General features: G+C 45.3%; 1 protein-coding gene across 1 annotated transcript in view; it reads left to right on the top strand.

Annotated features, from left to right (window-relative positions):
* The first annotated feature begins 798 nt into the window (after nt 1–798).
* Nucleotides 799–15,330, top strand: part of ano9b (anoctamin 9b) — a 64,960-nt gene continuing 50,428 nt past the window's right edge. The window contains exons 1-3 of the mRNA XM_084057403.1: nt 799–851; nt 7,075–7,203; nt 8,318–8,457. Coding sequence (XP_083913529.1) covers nt 7,084–7,203; nt 8,318–8,457 — 260 coding nt within the window. The 5' untranslated portion in view covers nt 799–851; nt 7,075–7,083. The remainder of the gene's footprint in view (nt 852–7,074; nt 7,204–8,317; nt 8,458–15,330) is intronic.

The following is a 15,330-nucleotide window of genomic DNA, read 5'->3' as shown; positions in this document are numbered from 1 at the left end:
GGGACTTCGCCGTACATATGCACGGATTTCCGGGCTTTCTAGGCCAGGAGTTCTCAAACTTTTTCATGTCAAGGACCCCCAAATTGACACTTTCTACCCCGCGGACCCCCCATTTGAAAAGATAAGCCAGGGACCCCCGATAAGAGAGGGTTTTTACGTCTCTATAGCAGTGATTCTCAACCATTTTAATTTCAAGGACCCCCAGTTTCACATGCATTAGGGCTACGGACCCCCATTTAATGGCATATATACCGCTGGGACCCCAATTTATATTGTAAAAGTCAATGTTAATTTAACTCTGAGAGTGTACAAATGGAACCAAATGGACCCTAACGGGTCCATTTGGTTCCATTTGTACACTCTCAGAGTTACAGACCCATAAGGGTCCATTTGGTTCCTGTCCATCATTTAGCTGGGGACCCCCTGGAACCCCCTCAAGTTACCACTTCAATTCTATATCAGCATTATTTCAAACCTTTGCCTCCATAACGATTAATGAACAATATATATATATATATATTTATTTATTTTTAAATAGTGAAAATAGCAGATCTACAAGATCACAATGTGTCACACCGTGATGCTTTATGAGCTTCAGACTGTACTACCTCCATTCCATAAAATGTATTCAATATCGTTTGTGTTAACCCTGTGTGTGTGTGTGTGTGTGTGTGTGTGTGTGTGTGTGTGTGTGTGTGTGTGTGTGTGTGTGTGTGTGTGTGTGTGTGTGTGTGTGTGTGTGTGTGTGTGTGTGTGTGTGTGTGTGTGTGTGTGTGTGTGTGTGTGTGTTGTAGGAGGACATTGAGCTGTGGGACCGACGTAAAGATGGACAACCTCTACTTCCTGTTCTGGTGAGACACACACACACACACACACACACACACACACACACACACACACACACACACACACACACACACACACACACACACACACACACACACACACAGACTACACTAACCATAGATATAGAAACATAGACACATGTATGACTGTAATGTAATTACAGCAGACACTTTTATCCAAAGCTACTTACAATAAGTGCATACAACACAGGTAGGCAAGAATGCTACTAATCACACTATGTTCAAACGTAGCCTAGTTATAGCTTAAATGGCTTTTAAAAAGACATTTAGACCGAGAAAGTATCTGTGTCATTTTTAGATGTCTTTGTCCATTCAAAAATAGCAGATCTACAAGCTCGGTGCCGCGCTATGAGCTTGTAGATCTGCTATTTTTAGAAAAATCTTGAAAAATTGTGCAAATCTTTAAATATATATTTATACCATTTAAAAAAAAAACATTTGTAACATATTTCTGTTCCAGGGACCCCCAAAAGCAAAGATTTGATTTATATATATATATGTAAAGATTTGCACACATTTTCAAGATTTTTCAAAAATAGCAGATCTACAAGCTAGCTGCGCTATGAGCTTGTAGATCTGCTATTTTTGAATAGCCAAATAAATCTAATATGACAGAGATGCGTCCCCGGATTGAATGGGTTAAACTAATAACTAGGCTAAATTTGAACTTAGTGTGAGGAAAACACAGTCGCCCCGGCGCGAATCCAGTGGTATTCACCTGGTATTCCTAAACGTAACCTCAGTAAACTATGTCTAAACCTATAACCTTATTCCTAACCTTAACCTCAGTAAAACTATGTCTAAACCTAACCTTATTCCTAACCTTAACCTCAGTAAAACTATGCCTAAACCTAACCTTATTCCTAACCTTAACCTCAGTAAAACTATGTCTAAACCTAACCTTATTCCTAAACTTAACCTCAGTAAAACTATGTCTAAACCTAACCTTATTCCTAAACGTAACCTCAGTAAAACTATGTCTAAACCTAACCTTATTCCTAAACTTAACCTCAGTAAAACTATGTCTAAACCTAACCTTATTCCTAACCTTAACCTCAGTAAACTATGTCTAAACCTAACCTTATTCCTTACCTTAACCTCAGTAAAACTATGTCTAAACCTAACCTTATTCCTAACCTTAACCTCAGTAAACTATGTCTAAACCTAACCTTATTCCTTACCTTAACCTCAGTAAAACTATGTCTAAACCTAACCTTATTCCTAAACGTAACCTCAGTAAAACTATGTCTAAACCTAACCTTATTCCTAACCTTAACCTCAGTAAAACTATGTCTAAACCTAACCTTATTCCTAAACTTAACCTCAGTAAAACTATGTCTAAACCTAACCTTATTCCTAACCTTAACCTCAGTAAACTATGTCTAAACCTAACCTTATTCCTAACCTTAACCTCAGTAAACTATGTCTAAACCTAACCTTATTCCTTACCTTAACCTCAGTAAAACTATGTCTAAACCTAACCTTATTCCTAACCTTAACCTCAGTAAACTATGTCTAAACCTAACCTTATTCCTTACCTTAACCTCAGTAAACTATGTCTAAACCTAACCTTATTCCTTACCTTAACCTCAGTAAAACTATGTCTAAACCTAACCTTATTCCTAACCTTAACCTCAGTAAAACTATGTCTAAACCTAACCTTATTCCTAAACGTAACCTCAGTAAAACTATGTCTAAACCTAACCTTATTCCTAACCTTAACCTCAGTAAACTATGTCTAAACCTAACCTTATTCCTAACCTTAACCTCAGTAAACTATGTCTAAACCTAACCTTATTCCTAACCTTAACCTCAGTAAAACTATGCCTAAACCTAACCTTATTCCTAACCTTAACCTCAGTAAAACTATGTCTAAACCTAACCTTATTCCTAAACGTAACCTCAGTAAAACTATGTCTAAACCTAACCTTATTCCTAAACTTAACCTCAGTAAAACTATGTCTAAACCTAACCTTATTCCTAAACGTAACCTCAGTAAAACTATGTCTAAACCTAACCTTATTCCTAACCTTAACCTCAGTAAAACTATGTCTAAACCTAACCTTATTCCTAAACGTAACCTCAGTAAAACTATGTCTAAACCTAACCTTATTCCTAAACGTAACCTCAGTAAAACTATGTCTAAACCTAACCTTATTCCTAAACTTAACCTCAGTAAAACTATGTCTAAACCTAACCTTATTCCTAAACGTAACCTCAGTAAAACTATGTCTAAACCTAACCTTATTCCTAACCTTAACCTCAGTAAAACTATGTCTAAACCTAACCTTATTCCTAAACGTAACCTCAGTAAAACTATGTCTAAACCTAACCTTATTCCTAACCTTAAGCTCAGTAAAACTATGTCTAAACCTAACCTTATTCCTAACCTTAACCTCAGTAAAACCATGTCTAAACCTAACCTTATTCCTAACCTTAATCTCAGTAAAACTATGTCTAAACCTAACCTTATTCCTAAACTGAACCTCAGTAAAACTATGTCTAAACCTAACCTTATTCCTAAACGTAACCTCAGTAAAACTATGTCTAAACCTAACCTTATTCCTAACCTTAACCTCAGTAAAACTATGTCTAAACCTAACCTTATTCCTAACCTTAACCTCAGTAAAACCATGTCTAAACCTAACCTTATTCCTAACCTTAATCTCAGTAAAACTATGTCTAAACCTAACCTTATTCCTAAACTGAACCACAGTAAAACTATGCCTAACCCTAAACTTATTTCTAACCTTATCCTCAGTAAAACTAATACAAGAACCGCTGGTCGGCGGGAAAAAAAACTGGGGGCGAGCGTGTTTTTGGGCGAGTGTTCCGGTTACCTCCCGTCTCCCTCCGTGTTACAAAACATGTTTACATATGCACAGTGTTTAATCGCCTGGTAGAGACACTATTACAAGATATGATCAATTAAACTTACCATAATATCAGAACCCAACAGCCATTAAGTCATCAATAATGTTCATAGTGAATTTGAAGTACAGTTTAGAGACCGGAGCCTCTGAAGACGGTATTATTTATCGTCATCGTTTGGCGAAGTGCGCTATTTAATATCATGCAGGATTTACACACTGCTTTAGCTCCGTGTTCATTGCCATGTTTTAAACTGTGTTTTCTGTAGGTTTGAAATGAGGATAGTCTAGGGTTTGGCTTGTGTTGTGTGTAAATCCCTGCATGTTGATAACTGCACACTTCCAAACTCTAATGGCGTCGATACTGTCTCCTGTACTTGGAATTCACTAAAACGTGTTCTATAAATATTGATGAATTAACGTTTTTTTACTTTTTGATATCATGATGAGTTTAATTGATCATATCTATAGAAAATGTAATAGTGTCTCTTACCAGGCGATTAAATCAGATAACCTCGGGCCATTGTGTTGTGTTGGATCCTCTGTCCAGTAAAGGACAACATTCCAATCGGACTCTTGTTTAATTTGCTAATGTAGCTGATGGAGTTGAATTCTGATACTCCAAGATTAGATGGAAAAGATGGTTTGGTTCTAAGACCCCAAGTTTTGACCAGTCGACACCAAAGAACTGAGAGTCAGACAACGGGATGTCAAAAATGAATCAGTCTGTATTGCTGAGCGTGCACACGGGACAGTACAAGTTACAGACAAGAACACAAAATCACACTAATGATACAATAACAAACAATAGTATTTATACACAGTTGGACTTCAATGACATCAGACATAGGTGTCTCCTAATGATTGGCTGGAGTTGGATGAGAGGTACAGGCGTCTGGCTGTCATAATAATAAGTTGTTGATCATCTTAGGGTGTCCTTGTGTGCAATTCTCGGTTCCATAAACAAGTTATTCCTTCGATATCATAAGACATGTGCCTGGTTATCTGTGATGGGATGACAGCTGACAAAGGGAATTACCGGTAGTGACGATGTCTGGTCATGCAGAGATATTGGTCATCGTACAGAGATACATGTCATTGTCTCCGCCAGGCCGAAAGGCATTTCCACCCCGTCCGTCCGCCCGTGTGTGTGTGTGTCCGTCTGTCCGTCTGTGACCAGCTAATCTCCAGCACCGTTGTCTTGATCGCAGCGAAACTGTGCACACACACTCCCTGGATGCCAATTCAGAACCTTCGCCCCAAATTTTTCTCATGGGCCTTTTATAGCGCCACCAGGAGGCCCATTTGTGCAAAATATATTTTTTGACATTACTCCTACAGATTTTGTCCAAAAATCCCGCAAATCGGTACACAGTATCTCTATAGTCATTAAACAAAACAGGTCATTCAGATTTTTCATATTCCATCCTGATTGGCTAAACATGGCTTCCAAAGTTTGCAGGAGTGCTCCGTTTTCAACAAAATACCTCAAATCATGAACAGAGCATGCAATTTCCGTGAAATTTTGCACGCTTATTTCCACTATGCCGAGGAAGAAATGCCACCAGAATTTTTTCAAATCAGCCTCATGGTGGCGCTATAACAGGCCGATTCATGTTTTTACCTATAACTGCACCGATCTGTGTAAAACTTTGTATGCGCACTCCCTAGAGGTCAAGGAAAAACCTTTGCCCTGCATTTTTTACATTTTTCTTTTATAGCGCCACCAGGAGGCCGACTTATGTAAAACACATTTTTTTATATTACTCCTTCCGATTTTATCCTGATTTCACGCAAATCGGTACACATGATCTCCATAGTCATGTGATCAAGACGGATGTCTTTGATTTTTCATATTCCATCCTCATTGGCTAAGATTGACATTTAAAGTTTGCAGTAGTGGCTTGTTTTGAACAAAATTCTGCAAATCATGAACGCACCGTCCGATTGCGGTCAAACTTTGCACGCACATTCACACACATTCACGAGGAACAAATGCCACCCTTTTAACATTGGCCTGTTATAGCGCCACCAGCAGGTCTAATTTAGTAAAACTTTTTTTTCTCCACAAAATGCCTCAAACCAAGAATGCAGTGTCCGATTGCCGTGCAAGGCCTAAGAATAAATGGCACCCTTTAAACATTGCCCTATTACAGCGCCACCAGGAGGCCACAATAACCTACCTGACCTGGCGGAGACCTGTGCTCCGAGGAGCACTTTTTCTAGTTTGCTAATGTAGCTGATGGAGTTGAATTCTGATACTCCAAGATTAGATGGAAAAGATGGTTTGGTTCTAAGACCCCAAGTTTTGACCAGTCGACACCAAAGAACTGAGAGTCAGACAATGGGATGTCAAAAATGAATCAGTCTGTATTGCTGAGCGTGCACACGGAGACAGTACAAGTTACAGACAAGAACACAAAATCACACTAATGATACAATAACAAACAATAGTATTTATACACAGTTGGACTTCAATGACATCAGACATAGGTGTCTCCTAATGATTGGCTGGAGTTGGATGAGATGGACAGGCGTCTGGCTGTCATAATAATAAGTTGTTGTTCATCTTATGGTGTACTTGTGTACAATTCTCGGTTCCATAAACAAGTTATTCCTTCGATATCATAAGACATGTGCCAGGTTATCTGTGACGGGATGACAGCTGACAAAGGGAATTAGTGACGATGTCAGGTCATGCAGAGATATACAGTAGGTCATCGTACAGAGATACAGGTCATTAGGACATTAAACACACCATTTGACATTTAATCACAAAGCGTTGTCAAGACAAGTTTGTTTGGAGCCGGCACCAGATAGCAAATATGGAGCCAGCGACATGGCCCTGGTAGAGAAAATATAGTAGTCTTACAAAAGGCATGTTTAACAAACTGAAGTACAGGCCCAAAAAGACACATATAGTTTTAACTCCATCAGTAGCGTTCCTTGTCGAGTGGCAACAAGGTTCTTTGCCCGTGATCAACGCATGACGCCTGCTTTTTAAATTAGTATACTTTTACAGCATCGGAGTTTGAAAACCCCACACCCCCCACTGTCATAAACCCCACACCCCCCACTGTCATACCAGCTGGGGGAAATCTGTGTTTTCCTTCAAGCTGACTCTGCCCCCAGCTATTATGATACGCTGATGCCATTACGCTGTGTGAGTGTATTCACCTGTTTCCTAGGCTGTGTGTGTTCCACTTCCTGTCGATTTCATTGGATATCATTGGTCATCTGACCAGTTTCATTGGATTTCATTGGATCAAATCGACAGGAAGTGGAAAACACACAGCCTAGGAAACAGGTGAATAAGGGAAGTGTGTTTGTTCCTGCAGCCCACACAGATGTCATATGACTACGTGCTGGTTGCTGATACGCTGGATGACCTGGAGGAATCCCACAAGGCCCAGCAGCAGAGAGACTTCATCCAACAGCTGAGGGAGAAGAAGAACATGAAAGTCACTGTGAGTCTGAAGCATGGTTTATCCTCCATAAAGCATGCTTTATCCTCCATAAAACATGCTTTATCCTCCATAAAACATGCTTTATCCTCCATAAAGCATGGTTTATCCTCCATAAAGCATGGTTTACCTCCAGAGAGCATCGTTTATCCTCCAGAAAACATGGTTTATCCTCCATAAAACATGGTTTATCCTCCAGAGAGCATCGTTTATCCTCCAGAAAGCAAGTCGCCACAAAATCTTTATCTCCGCCAGGCCGAAGGCATAGCCGAGACTATATGTTTCACACCCTGTCCGTCTGTCTGTGAACAGCTAATCTCCGGCACGGTTGGGCCGGTCGACGTGAAACTGTGCGCACACACACACACACACACACACACACTGCCTGGATGCCGGAGCACAATCTCTGCCCCACACTTTACAGATCGGCCTGTTGTAGCGCCACCAGGAGGCCGATTCTTGCAAAACATTTTCATTTCTTTTTACAGATTTTGTCCAAATTTCACGCAAATCGGTACACATTATCTCTATAGTCATGTGAATAAGACACATTTTCATATTCCTTCCTGATTGGCTAAGATTGGCATCCAAAGTTTGCAGGAGTGTTTGGTTTTGAACAAAATGCCTAAAACCATGAACGCAGCGTTTGATTGCCGTGACATTTAGCACGCACATTCCCACTAGGATGAGGAAGAAATGGCACCCTGTTCACAATGGCCTATTACAGCGCCACCAGCAGGCCAATTTTTGCTAAACACATTTTTTTATATGACACCTACAGATTTTGTCCAAACATCATGCAAATCGGTTCTAATATATCTCTATAGTCATGTGATCAACACGGTCTTTCATATTCCATCCTGATTGATGAATTCCGAACATTGCTGGCCCACAATAACCTACCTGACCTGGTGTGTGTGTGTGTGTGTGTGTGTGTGTGTGTGTGTGTGTGTGTGTGTGTGTGTGTGTGTGTGTGTGTGTGTGTGTGTGTGTGTGTGTGTGTGTGTGTGTGATGAAGACAATTTGTTCTATGGAGTGTGTGTATATTGTATAATGGGTGTCTATGTGTGTGTGTGTGTGTGTGTGTGTGTGTGTGTGTGTGTGTGTGTGTGTGTAGAGGATTGTCCATGATGACAAGGTGTTCTATGGAGTGGTCGCTCCTAACGATGTGTTTGAACAATACAAGTATCTGCTGAAGGTCTCTGACGCCTGCAACTGGAGGAGCGACCAGAAGGGGGCGATACCACACGCTACACGGTACGTTATGCGCCCGCCCGTCCGTCCGTCCGTCCGTCCGTCCACCAACCTGTCCGTCCATCCATTACATAAGCTAGGGAATCTAAGATCGCTTCATGTAAGAACTGTGTTCCAAACATAACATAAACACCCGATGATTTTACTCATATGGATATGAAGCATGGACTGAAGGTGTAAATGTACACATTTACACAAAGAGTAACACAATATAAACACTAGAAACGAGTCAAACAACCCAAAGACTACATTTCCCATGAACGCGGCTGCTGTAGGGTACAGTGTAGTGATTTCAGACCCGGAAGTGGTAGTTCTTAAGACTTTTTAAGGCAGAATTAATTCCATTTTTCGCCAGAAACAGGCTGTATGAAATATGAATGAATATCATAAACGATGCAGAGCCACGCCCCCCTGACAGAAACGCCAGGGTGGTGTGTTTATGTTTGTAACAGTTCTTATATGACGTGATCTAAGATTCCCAAATGGGGATTTCAACACAAAAAGTAAAGCCACGAGCCAGCGGAAACAGCGCCCTCTAGCGGCAGTGACGTCAGACTTCGGCGCTCTATTGGTATTGGTTGTGGTAGATCCACAGTGAATGAAACTGTTGTTTTTGGCCGTTTTTCAACATCTGAAGAAAATGCAAGGGTTTTCGACTTAGTGACTTTGACTTTGTGTTCATGTGGTGATGTAGACTAGTGGTTCTCCACCAGTGGGTTTGACCCTGACAAGAACTTGGAATTGTAGTTTGACTCGGTTCCACAGATAAATATTGTATTGTGAAAATAGCCGATCTACAAGCTCACAACGCCTCGCACTTGTAGATCGGCTATTTTCACAATGTTTGCCTCTTTCTTACCTAATATATGACAATTTGGCCAATTTGGTATTAAAAGGGTCTTAAAAGTCATTAAATAGTAACTTTATAAATGTGCAGATACCATCACCAAATCTAAGGCCTTGGCTACACGTACATGGATCTTTTTCTAAACGCACATTTTTGTGTGCGTTTGGGCCTTTCAGCCACACGCAAACGGTGTTTTTGGCCGCTAAAACGGATATTTTTGTAAACGGATAAATAAGTGAAGGTTTTCCAAAACATGCGTTTCAGTGGATCTGTGTGGACATGTAATCCGGAGATTTTGAGAAACGATGACGTCATCGCGCATTCGCACATGGTCATTATAATAATAAATAATACAATAATACATAAACACCGGACCGCTCATGGTCATTATAATAATAAATGAAGAGAGAGAGAGAGCAACACTTACAGTCTATGAAACAAGGCACGCTCATTTATGGCTAAATAATGTCATACTTAATAATAAGACAGTGGTGGGAAAAGTAGCTCATTCACTGTGTGACGAAAACCCTCTTTCTCTGCGCCAAGTAGAACACACGGCGCGCACACAGATTGAATGTGGGGTCTGTCGTCCTAAAACACAATCGCCCCGGTGCCGAGAGTCCCTGCTTTATAGTGGTGTTCGATGTTTTTACATTGACAACTCTCACATGTACATAAACGTTCAGATTTCAAATATAAAGTGCTTACCCCTGAGCCACGGACGTTACAAGGCGATCCGGACCGCGATAAGTACCCGTATCTCCCGTATTGTTCAATAAAAAGCATTTTAATCCGATCGTCGGCCATTTTCTCCAAATTTTCTCCGATGCTTTCAACCATGCGACACCAATGGTTGGAAGGTGTATTGCACTCTGATACATTACCAAAATAACAGAACAGAAAAAGAAAATGGCCGGCGATGGAATTAAAATGCTTTTTATTGAACAATACGGGAGATACGGGTACTTATCACGGTCCGGATTGCCTTGTAACATCCGTGGCTCAGGGGTAAGCACTTTATATTTGAAATCTGAACGTTTATGTACATGTGAGAGTTGGCAATGTAAAAAAAAAACGAACACCACTATAAACCAGAGACTCGACAGCGTCATGTGAACCATGGCTACTGTTTGCGCTGCAGCTGCGCCCTAATAATGTTGTTTTCGTTTATGTTCACGTATGCTGCAGCTGTTCACGTATGCTATTAAAATAATGCAGCTATTGCAGTATTGGGCCTTAACATGTGATTACTTAATGTATTTGTATTTGGCCCCTCATATATATAATTATAAAATAAATGTAAATATAAAATCTGATATAAAATTGAAACATGCAGCTGATCGATGCGTTTCTGCGTCTACGTTTGGACAGGGATTTTTGTTTATCTTTGTCATGTGGCCAGGGATTCTTTTTAAAAACGGAGGACTAAAATATCCGTTTAGTAAAAGATCCATGTACGTGTAGCCAAGGCCTTAGTGAAGCCCAGACCCTGATTCCTTTCTGATGGTCAGTCTCGTTGTCTTGTTAGAGGTGATGGGTCTGTGCCGTCCTCCTCTCCCCCGTCTCACTCTCATCCTTCTCTGATAGTCTCGCGTTCCACAGATAAATATTGTGATATTATATATTTTTGACTATTTTCAAAAATGTTGCTTCTTTCTAAGGTAATATTTGACAATTTGGCCAATGTTTGACCATTTAGTATAGTTTGCTGGTTACTTTTGAGACAGTAATGGTCTTTTTTGTCATTTCAGAGGTATTACAAATGTCTTAAAAGGATGAATGTGACTCTCCCTGTCTCCCTGTCTCCCTGTCTCCCTGTCTCCCTGTCTCCCTGTCTCCCTGTCTCCCTGTCTCCCTGTCTCCCTGTCTCCCTGTCTCCCTGTCTCCCTGTCTCCTTGTCTCCCTGTCTCCCTGTCTCCCTGTCTCCCTGTCTCCTTGTCTCCCTGTCTCCCTGTCTCCCTGTCTCCCTGTCTCCCTGTCTCCCTGTCTCCTTGTCTCCCTGTCTCCTTGTCTCCCTGTCTCCTTGTCTCCCTGTCTCCCTGTCTCCCTGTCTCCCTGTCTCCCTGTCTCCCTGTCTCCTTGTCTCCTTGTCTCCTTGTCTCCTTGTCTCCCTGTCTCCTTGTCTCCCTGTCTCCCTGTCTCCCTGTCTCCCTGTCTCCCTGTCTCCCTGTCTCCTTGTCTCCCTGTCTCCTTGTCTCCCTGTCTCCCTGTCTCCCTGTCTCCCTGTCTCCCTGTCTCCTTGTCTCCCTGTCTCCTTGTCTCCCTGTCTCCTTGTCTCCCTGTCTCCTTGTCTCCCTGTCTCCTTGTCTCCCTGTCTCCCTGTCTCCCTGTCTCCCTGTCTCCCTGTCTCCCTGTCTCCTTGTCTCCCTGTCTCCTTGTCTCCCTGTCTCCTTGTCTCCCTGTCTCCTTGTCTCCCTGTCTCCTTGTCTCCCTGTCTCCCTGTCTCCCTGTCTCCCTGTCTCCCTGTCTCCCTGTCTCCTTGTCTCCTTGTCTCCCTGTCTCCTTGTCTCCCTGTCTCCCTGTCTCCCTGTCTCCCTGTCTCCCTGTCTCCCTGTCTCCTTGTCTCCTTGTCTCCCTGTCTCCCTGTCTCCCTGTCTCCTTGTCTCCCTGTCTCCCTGTCTCCTTGTCTCCCTGTCTCCTTGTCTCCCTGTCTCCCTGTCTCCTTGTCTCCCTGTCTCCTTGTCTCCTTGTCTCCCTGTCTCCCTGTCTCCTTGTCTCCTTGTCTCCCTGTCTCCTTGTCTCCCTGTCTCCCTGTCTCCCTGTCTCCTTGTCTCCCTGTCTCCTTGTCTCCCTGTCTCCCTGTCTCCCTGTCTCCCTGTCTCCCTGTCTCCCTGTCTCCCTGTCTCCCTGTCTCCTTGTCTCCCTGTCTCCTTGTCTCCTTGTCTCCCTGTCTCCCTGTCTCCTTGTCTCCCTGTCTCCCTGTCTCCCTGTCTCCCTGTCTCCCTGTCTCCTTGTCTCCCTGTCTCCGTCTCCCTGTCTCCTTGTCTCCCTGTCTCCCTGTCTCCTTGTCTCCCTGTCTCCGTCTCCCTGTCTCCTTGTCTCCCTGTCTCCCTGTCTCCTTGTCTCCCTGTCTCCTTGTCTCCCTGTCTCCTTGTCTCCCTGTCTCCCTGTCTCCCTGTCTCCCTGTCTCCTTGTCTCCCTGTCTCCCTGTCTCCCTGTCTCCCTGTCTCCGTCTCCCTGTCTCCTTGTCTCCCTGTCTCCCTGTCTCCTTGTCTCCCTGTCTCCCTGTCTCCCTGTCTCCCTGTCTCCCTGTCTCCCTGTCTCCTTGTCTCCCTGTCTCCCTGTCTCCCTGTCTCCCTGTCTCCGTCTCCCTGTCTCCCTGTCTCCTTGTCTCCCTGTCTCCCTGTCTCCTTGTCTCCCTGTCTCCTTCTCCCTGTCTCCTTGTCTCCCTGTCTCCCTGTCTCCCTGTCTCCTTCTCCCTGTCTCCTTGTCTCCTTGTCTCCCTGTCTCCCTGTCTCCTTGTCTCCCTGTCTCCCTGTCTCCTTGTCTCCCTGTCTCCCTGTCTCCCTGTCTCCCTGTCTCCCTGTCTCCTTGTCTCCTTGTCTCCTTGACTCCCTGTCTCCCTGTCTCCCTGTCTCCTTGTCTCCCTGTCTCCTTGTCTCCCTGTCTCCTTGTCTCCTTGTCTCCCTGTCTCCCTGTCTCCTTGTCTCCTTGTCTCCTTGTCTCCTTGTCTCCCTGTCTCCCTGTCTCCTTGTCTCCTTGTCTCCCTGTCTCCTTGTCTCCCTGTCTCCTTGTCTCCTTGTCTCCCTGTCTCCCTGTCTCCTTGTCTCCTTGTCTCCTTGTCTCCTTGTCTCCCTGTCTCCCTGTCTCCTTGTCTCCTTGTCTCCCTGTCTCCTTGTCTCCCTGTCTCCTTGTCTCCTTGTCTCCCTGTCTCCCTGTCTCCCTGTCTCCCTGTCTCCCTGTCTCCCTGTCTCCCTGTCTCCTTGTCTCCCTGTCTCCCTGTCTCCTTGTCTCCCTGTCTCCTTGTCTCCCTGTCTCCTTGTCTCCCTGTCTCCCTGTCTCCCTGTCTCCTTGTCTCCCTGTCTCCCTGTCTCCTTGTCTCCTTGTCTCCCTGTCTCCTTGTCTCCCTGTCTCCTTGTCTCCCTGTCTCCCTGTCTCCCTGTCTCCTTGTCTCCTTGTCTCCCTGTCTCCTTGTCTCCCTGTCTCCTTGTCTCCCTGTCTCCCTGTCTCCCTGTCTCCTTGTCTCCTTGTCTCCCTGTCTCCTTGTCTCCTTGTCTCCCTGTCTCCCTGTCTCCTTGTCTCCTTGTCTCCCTGTCTCCCTGTCTCCCTGTCTCCCTGTCTCCCTGTCTCCTTGTCTCCTTGTCTCCCTGTCTCCCTGTCTCCCTGTCTCCTTGTCTCCCTGTCTCCCTGTCTCCTTGTCTCCCTGTCTCCTTGTCTCCCTGTCTCCCTGTCTCCTTGTCTCCCTGTCTCCTTGTCTCCTTGTCTCCCTGTCTCCCTGTCTCCTTGTCTCCTTGTCTCCCTGTCTCCTTGTCTCCCTGTCTCCCTGTCTCCCTGTCTCCTTGTCTCCCTGTCTCCTTGTCTCCCTGTCTCCCTGTCTCCCTGTCTCCCTGTCTCCCTGTCTCCCTGTCTCCCTGTCTCCCTGTCTCCTTGTCTCCCTGTCTCCTTGTCTCCTTGTCTCCCTGTCTCCCTGTCTCCCTGTCTCCTTGTCTCCCTGTCTCCCTGTCTCCCTGTCTCCCTGTCTCCCTGTCTCCCTGTCTCCCTGTCTCCTTGTCTCCCTGTCTCCCTGTCTCCCTGTCTCCCTGTCTCCCTGTCTCCTTGTCTCCCTGTCTCCGTCTCCCTGTCTCCTTGTCTCCCTGTCTCCCTGTCTCCTTGTCTCCCTGTCTCCGTCTCCCTGTCTCCTTGTCTCCCTGTCTCCCTGTCTCCTTGTCTCCCTGTCTCCTTGTCTCCCTGTCTCCTTGTCTCCCTGTCTCCCTGTCTCCCTGTCTCCCTGTCTCCTTGTCTCCCTGTCTCCCTGTCTCCCTGTCTCCCTGTCTCCGTCTCCCTGTCTCCTTGTCTCCCTGTCTCCCTGTCTCCTTGTCTCCCTGTCTCCCTGTCTCCCTGTCTCCCTGTCTCCCTGTCTCCCTGTCTCCTTGTCTCCCTGTCTCCCTGTCTCCCTGTCTCCCTGTCTCCGTCTCCCTGTCTCCCTGTCTCCTTGTCTCCCTGTCTCCCTGTCTCCTTGTCTCCCTGTCTCCTTCTCCCTGTCTCCTTGTCTCCCTGTCTCCCTGTCTCCCTGTCTCCTTCTCCCTGTCTCCTTGTCTCCTTGTCTCCCTGTCTCCCTGTCTCCTTGTCTCCCTGTCTCCCTGTCTCCTTGTCTCCCTGTCTCCCTGTCTCCCTGTCTCCCTGTCTCCCTGTCTCCTTGTCTCCTTGTCTCCTTGACTCCCTGTCTCCCTGTCTCCCTGTCTCCTTGTCTCCCTGTCTCCTTGTCTCCCTGTCTCCTTGTCTCCTTGTCTCCCTGTCTCCCTGTCTCCTTGTCTCCTTGTCTCCTTGTCTCCTTGTCTCCCTGTCTCCCTGTCTCCTTGTCTCCTTGTCTCCCTGTCTCCTTGTCTCCCTGTCTCCTTGTCTCCTTGTCTCCCTGTCTCCCTGTCTCCTTGTCTCCTTGTCTCCTTGTCTCCTTGTCTCCCTGTCTCCCTGTCTCCTTGTCTCCTTGTCTCCCTGTCTCCTTGTCTCCCTGTCTCCTTGTCTCCTTGTCTCCCTGTCTCCCTGTCTCCCTGTCTCCCTGTCTCCCTGTCTCCCTGTCTCCCTGTCTCCTTGTCTCCCTGTCTCCCTGTCTCCTTGTCTCCCTGTCTCCTTGTCTCCCTGTCTCCTTGTCTCCCTGTCTCCCTGTCTCCCTGTCTCCTTGTCTCCCTGTCTCCCTGTCTCCTTGTCTCCTTGTCTCCCTGTCTCCTTGTCTCCCTGTCTCCCTGTCTCCCTGTCTCCCTGTCTCCCTGTCTCCCTGTCTCCTTGTCTCCCTGTCTCCCTGTCTCCCTGTCTCCCTGTCTCCCTGTCTCCCTGTCTCCCTGTCTCCTTGTCTCCCTGTCTCCCTGTCTCCCTGTCTCCCTGTCTCCCTGTCT

The sequence above is a fragment of the Gymnoscopelus microlampas genome (genome assembly GCF_963454915.1).
Source record: "Gymnoscopelus microlampas genome assembly, chromosome: 1".
In the NCBI taxonomy this organism is placed as follows: domain Eukaryota; kingdom Metazoa; phylum Chordata; class Actinopteri; order Myctophiformes; family Myctophidae; genus Gymnoscopelus; species Gymnoscopelus microlampas.
This window is presented reverse-complemented; position numbering and strand designations above follow the sequence as displayed.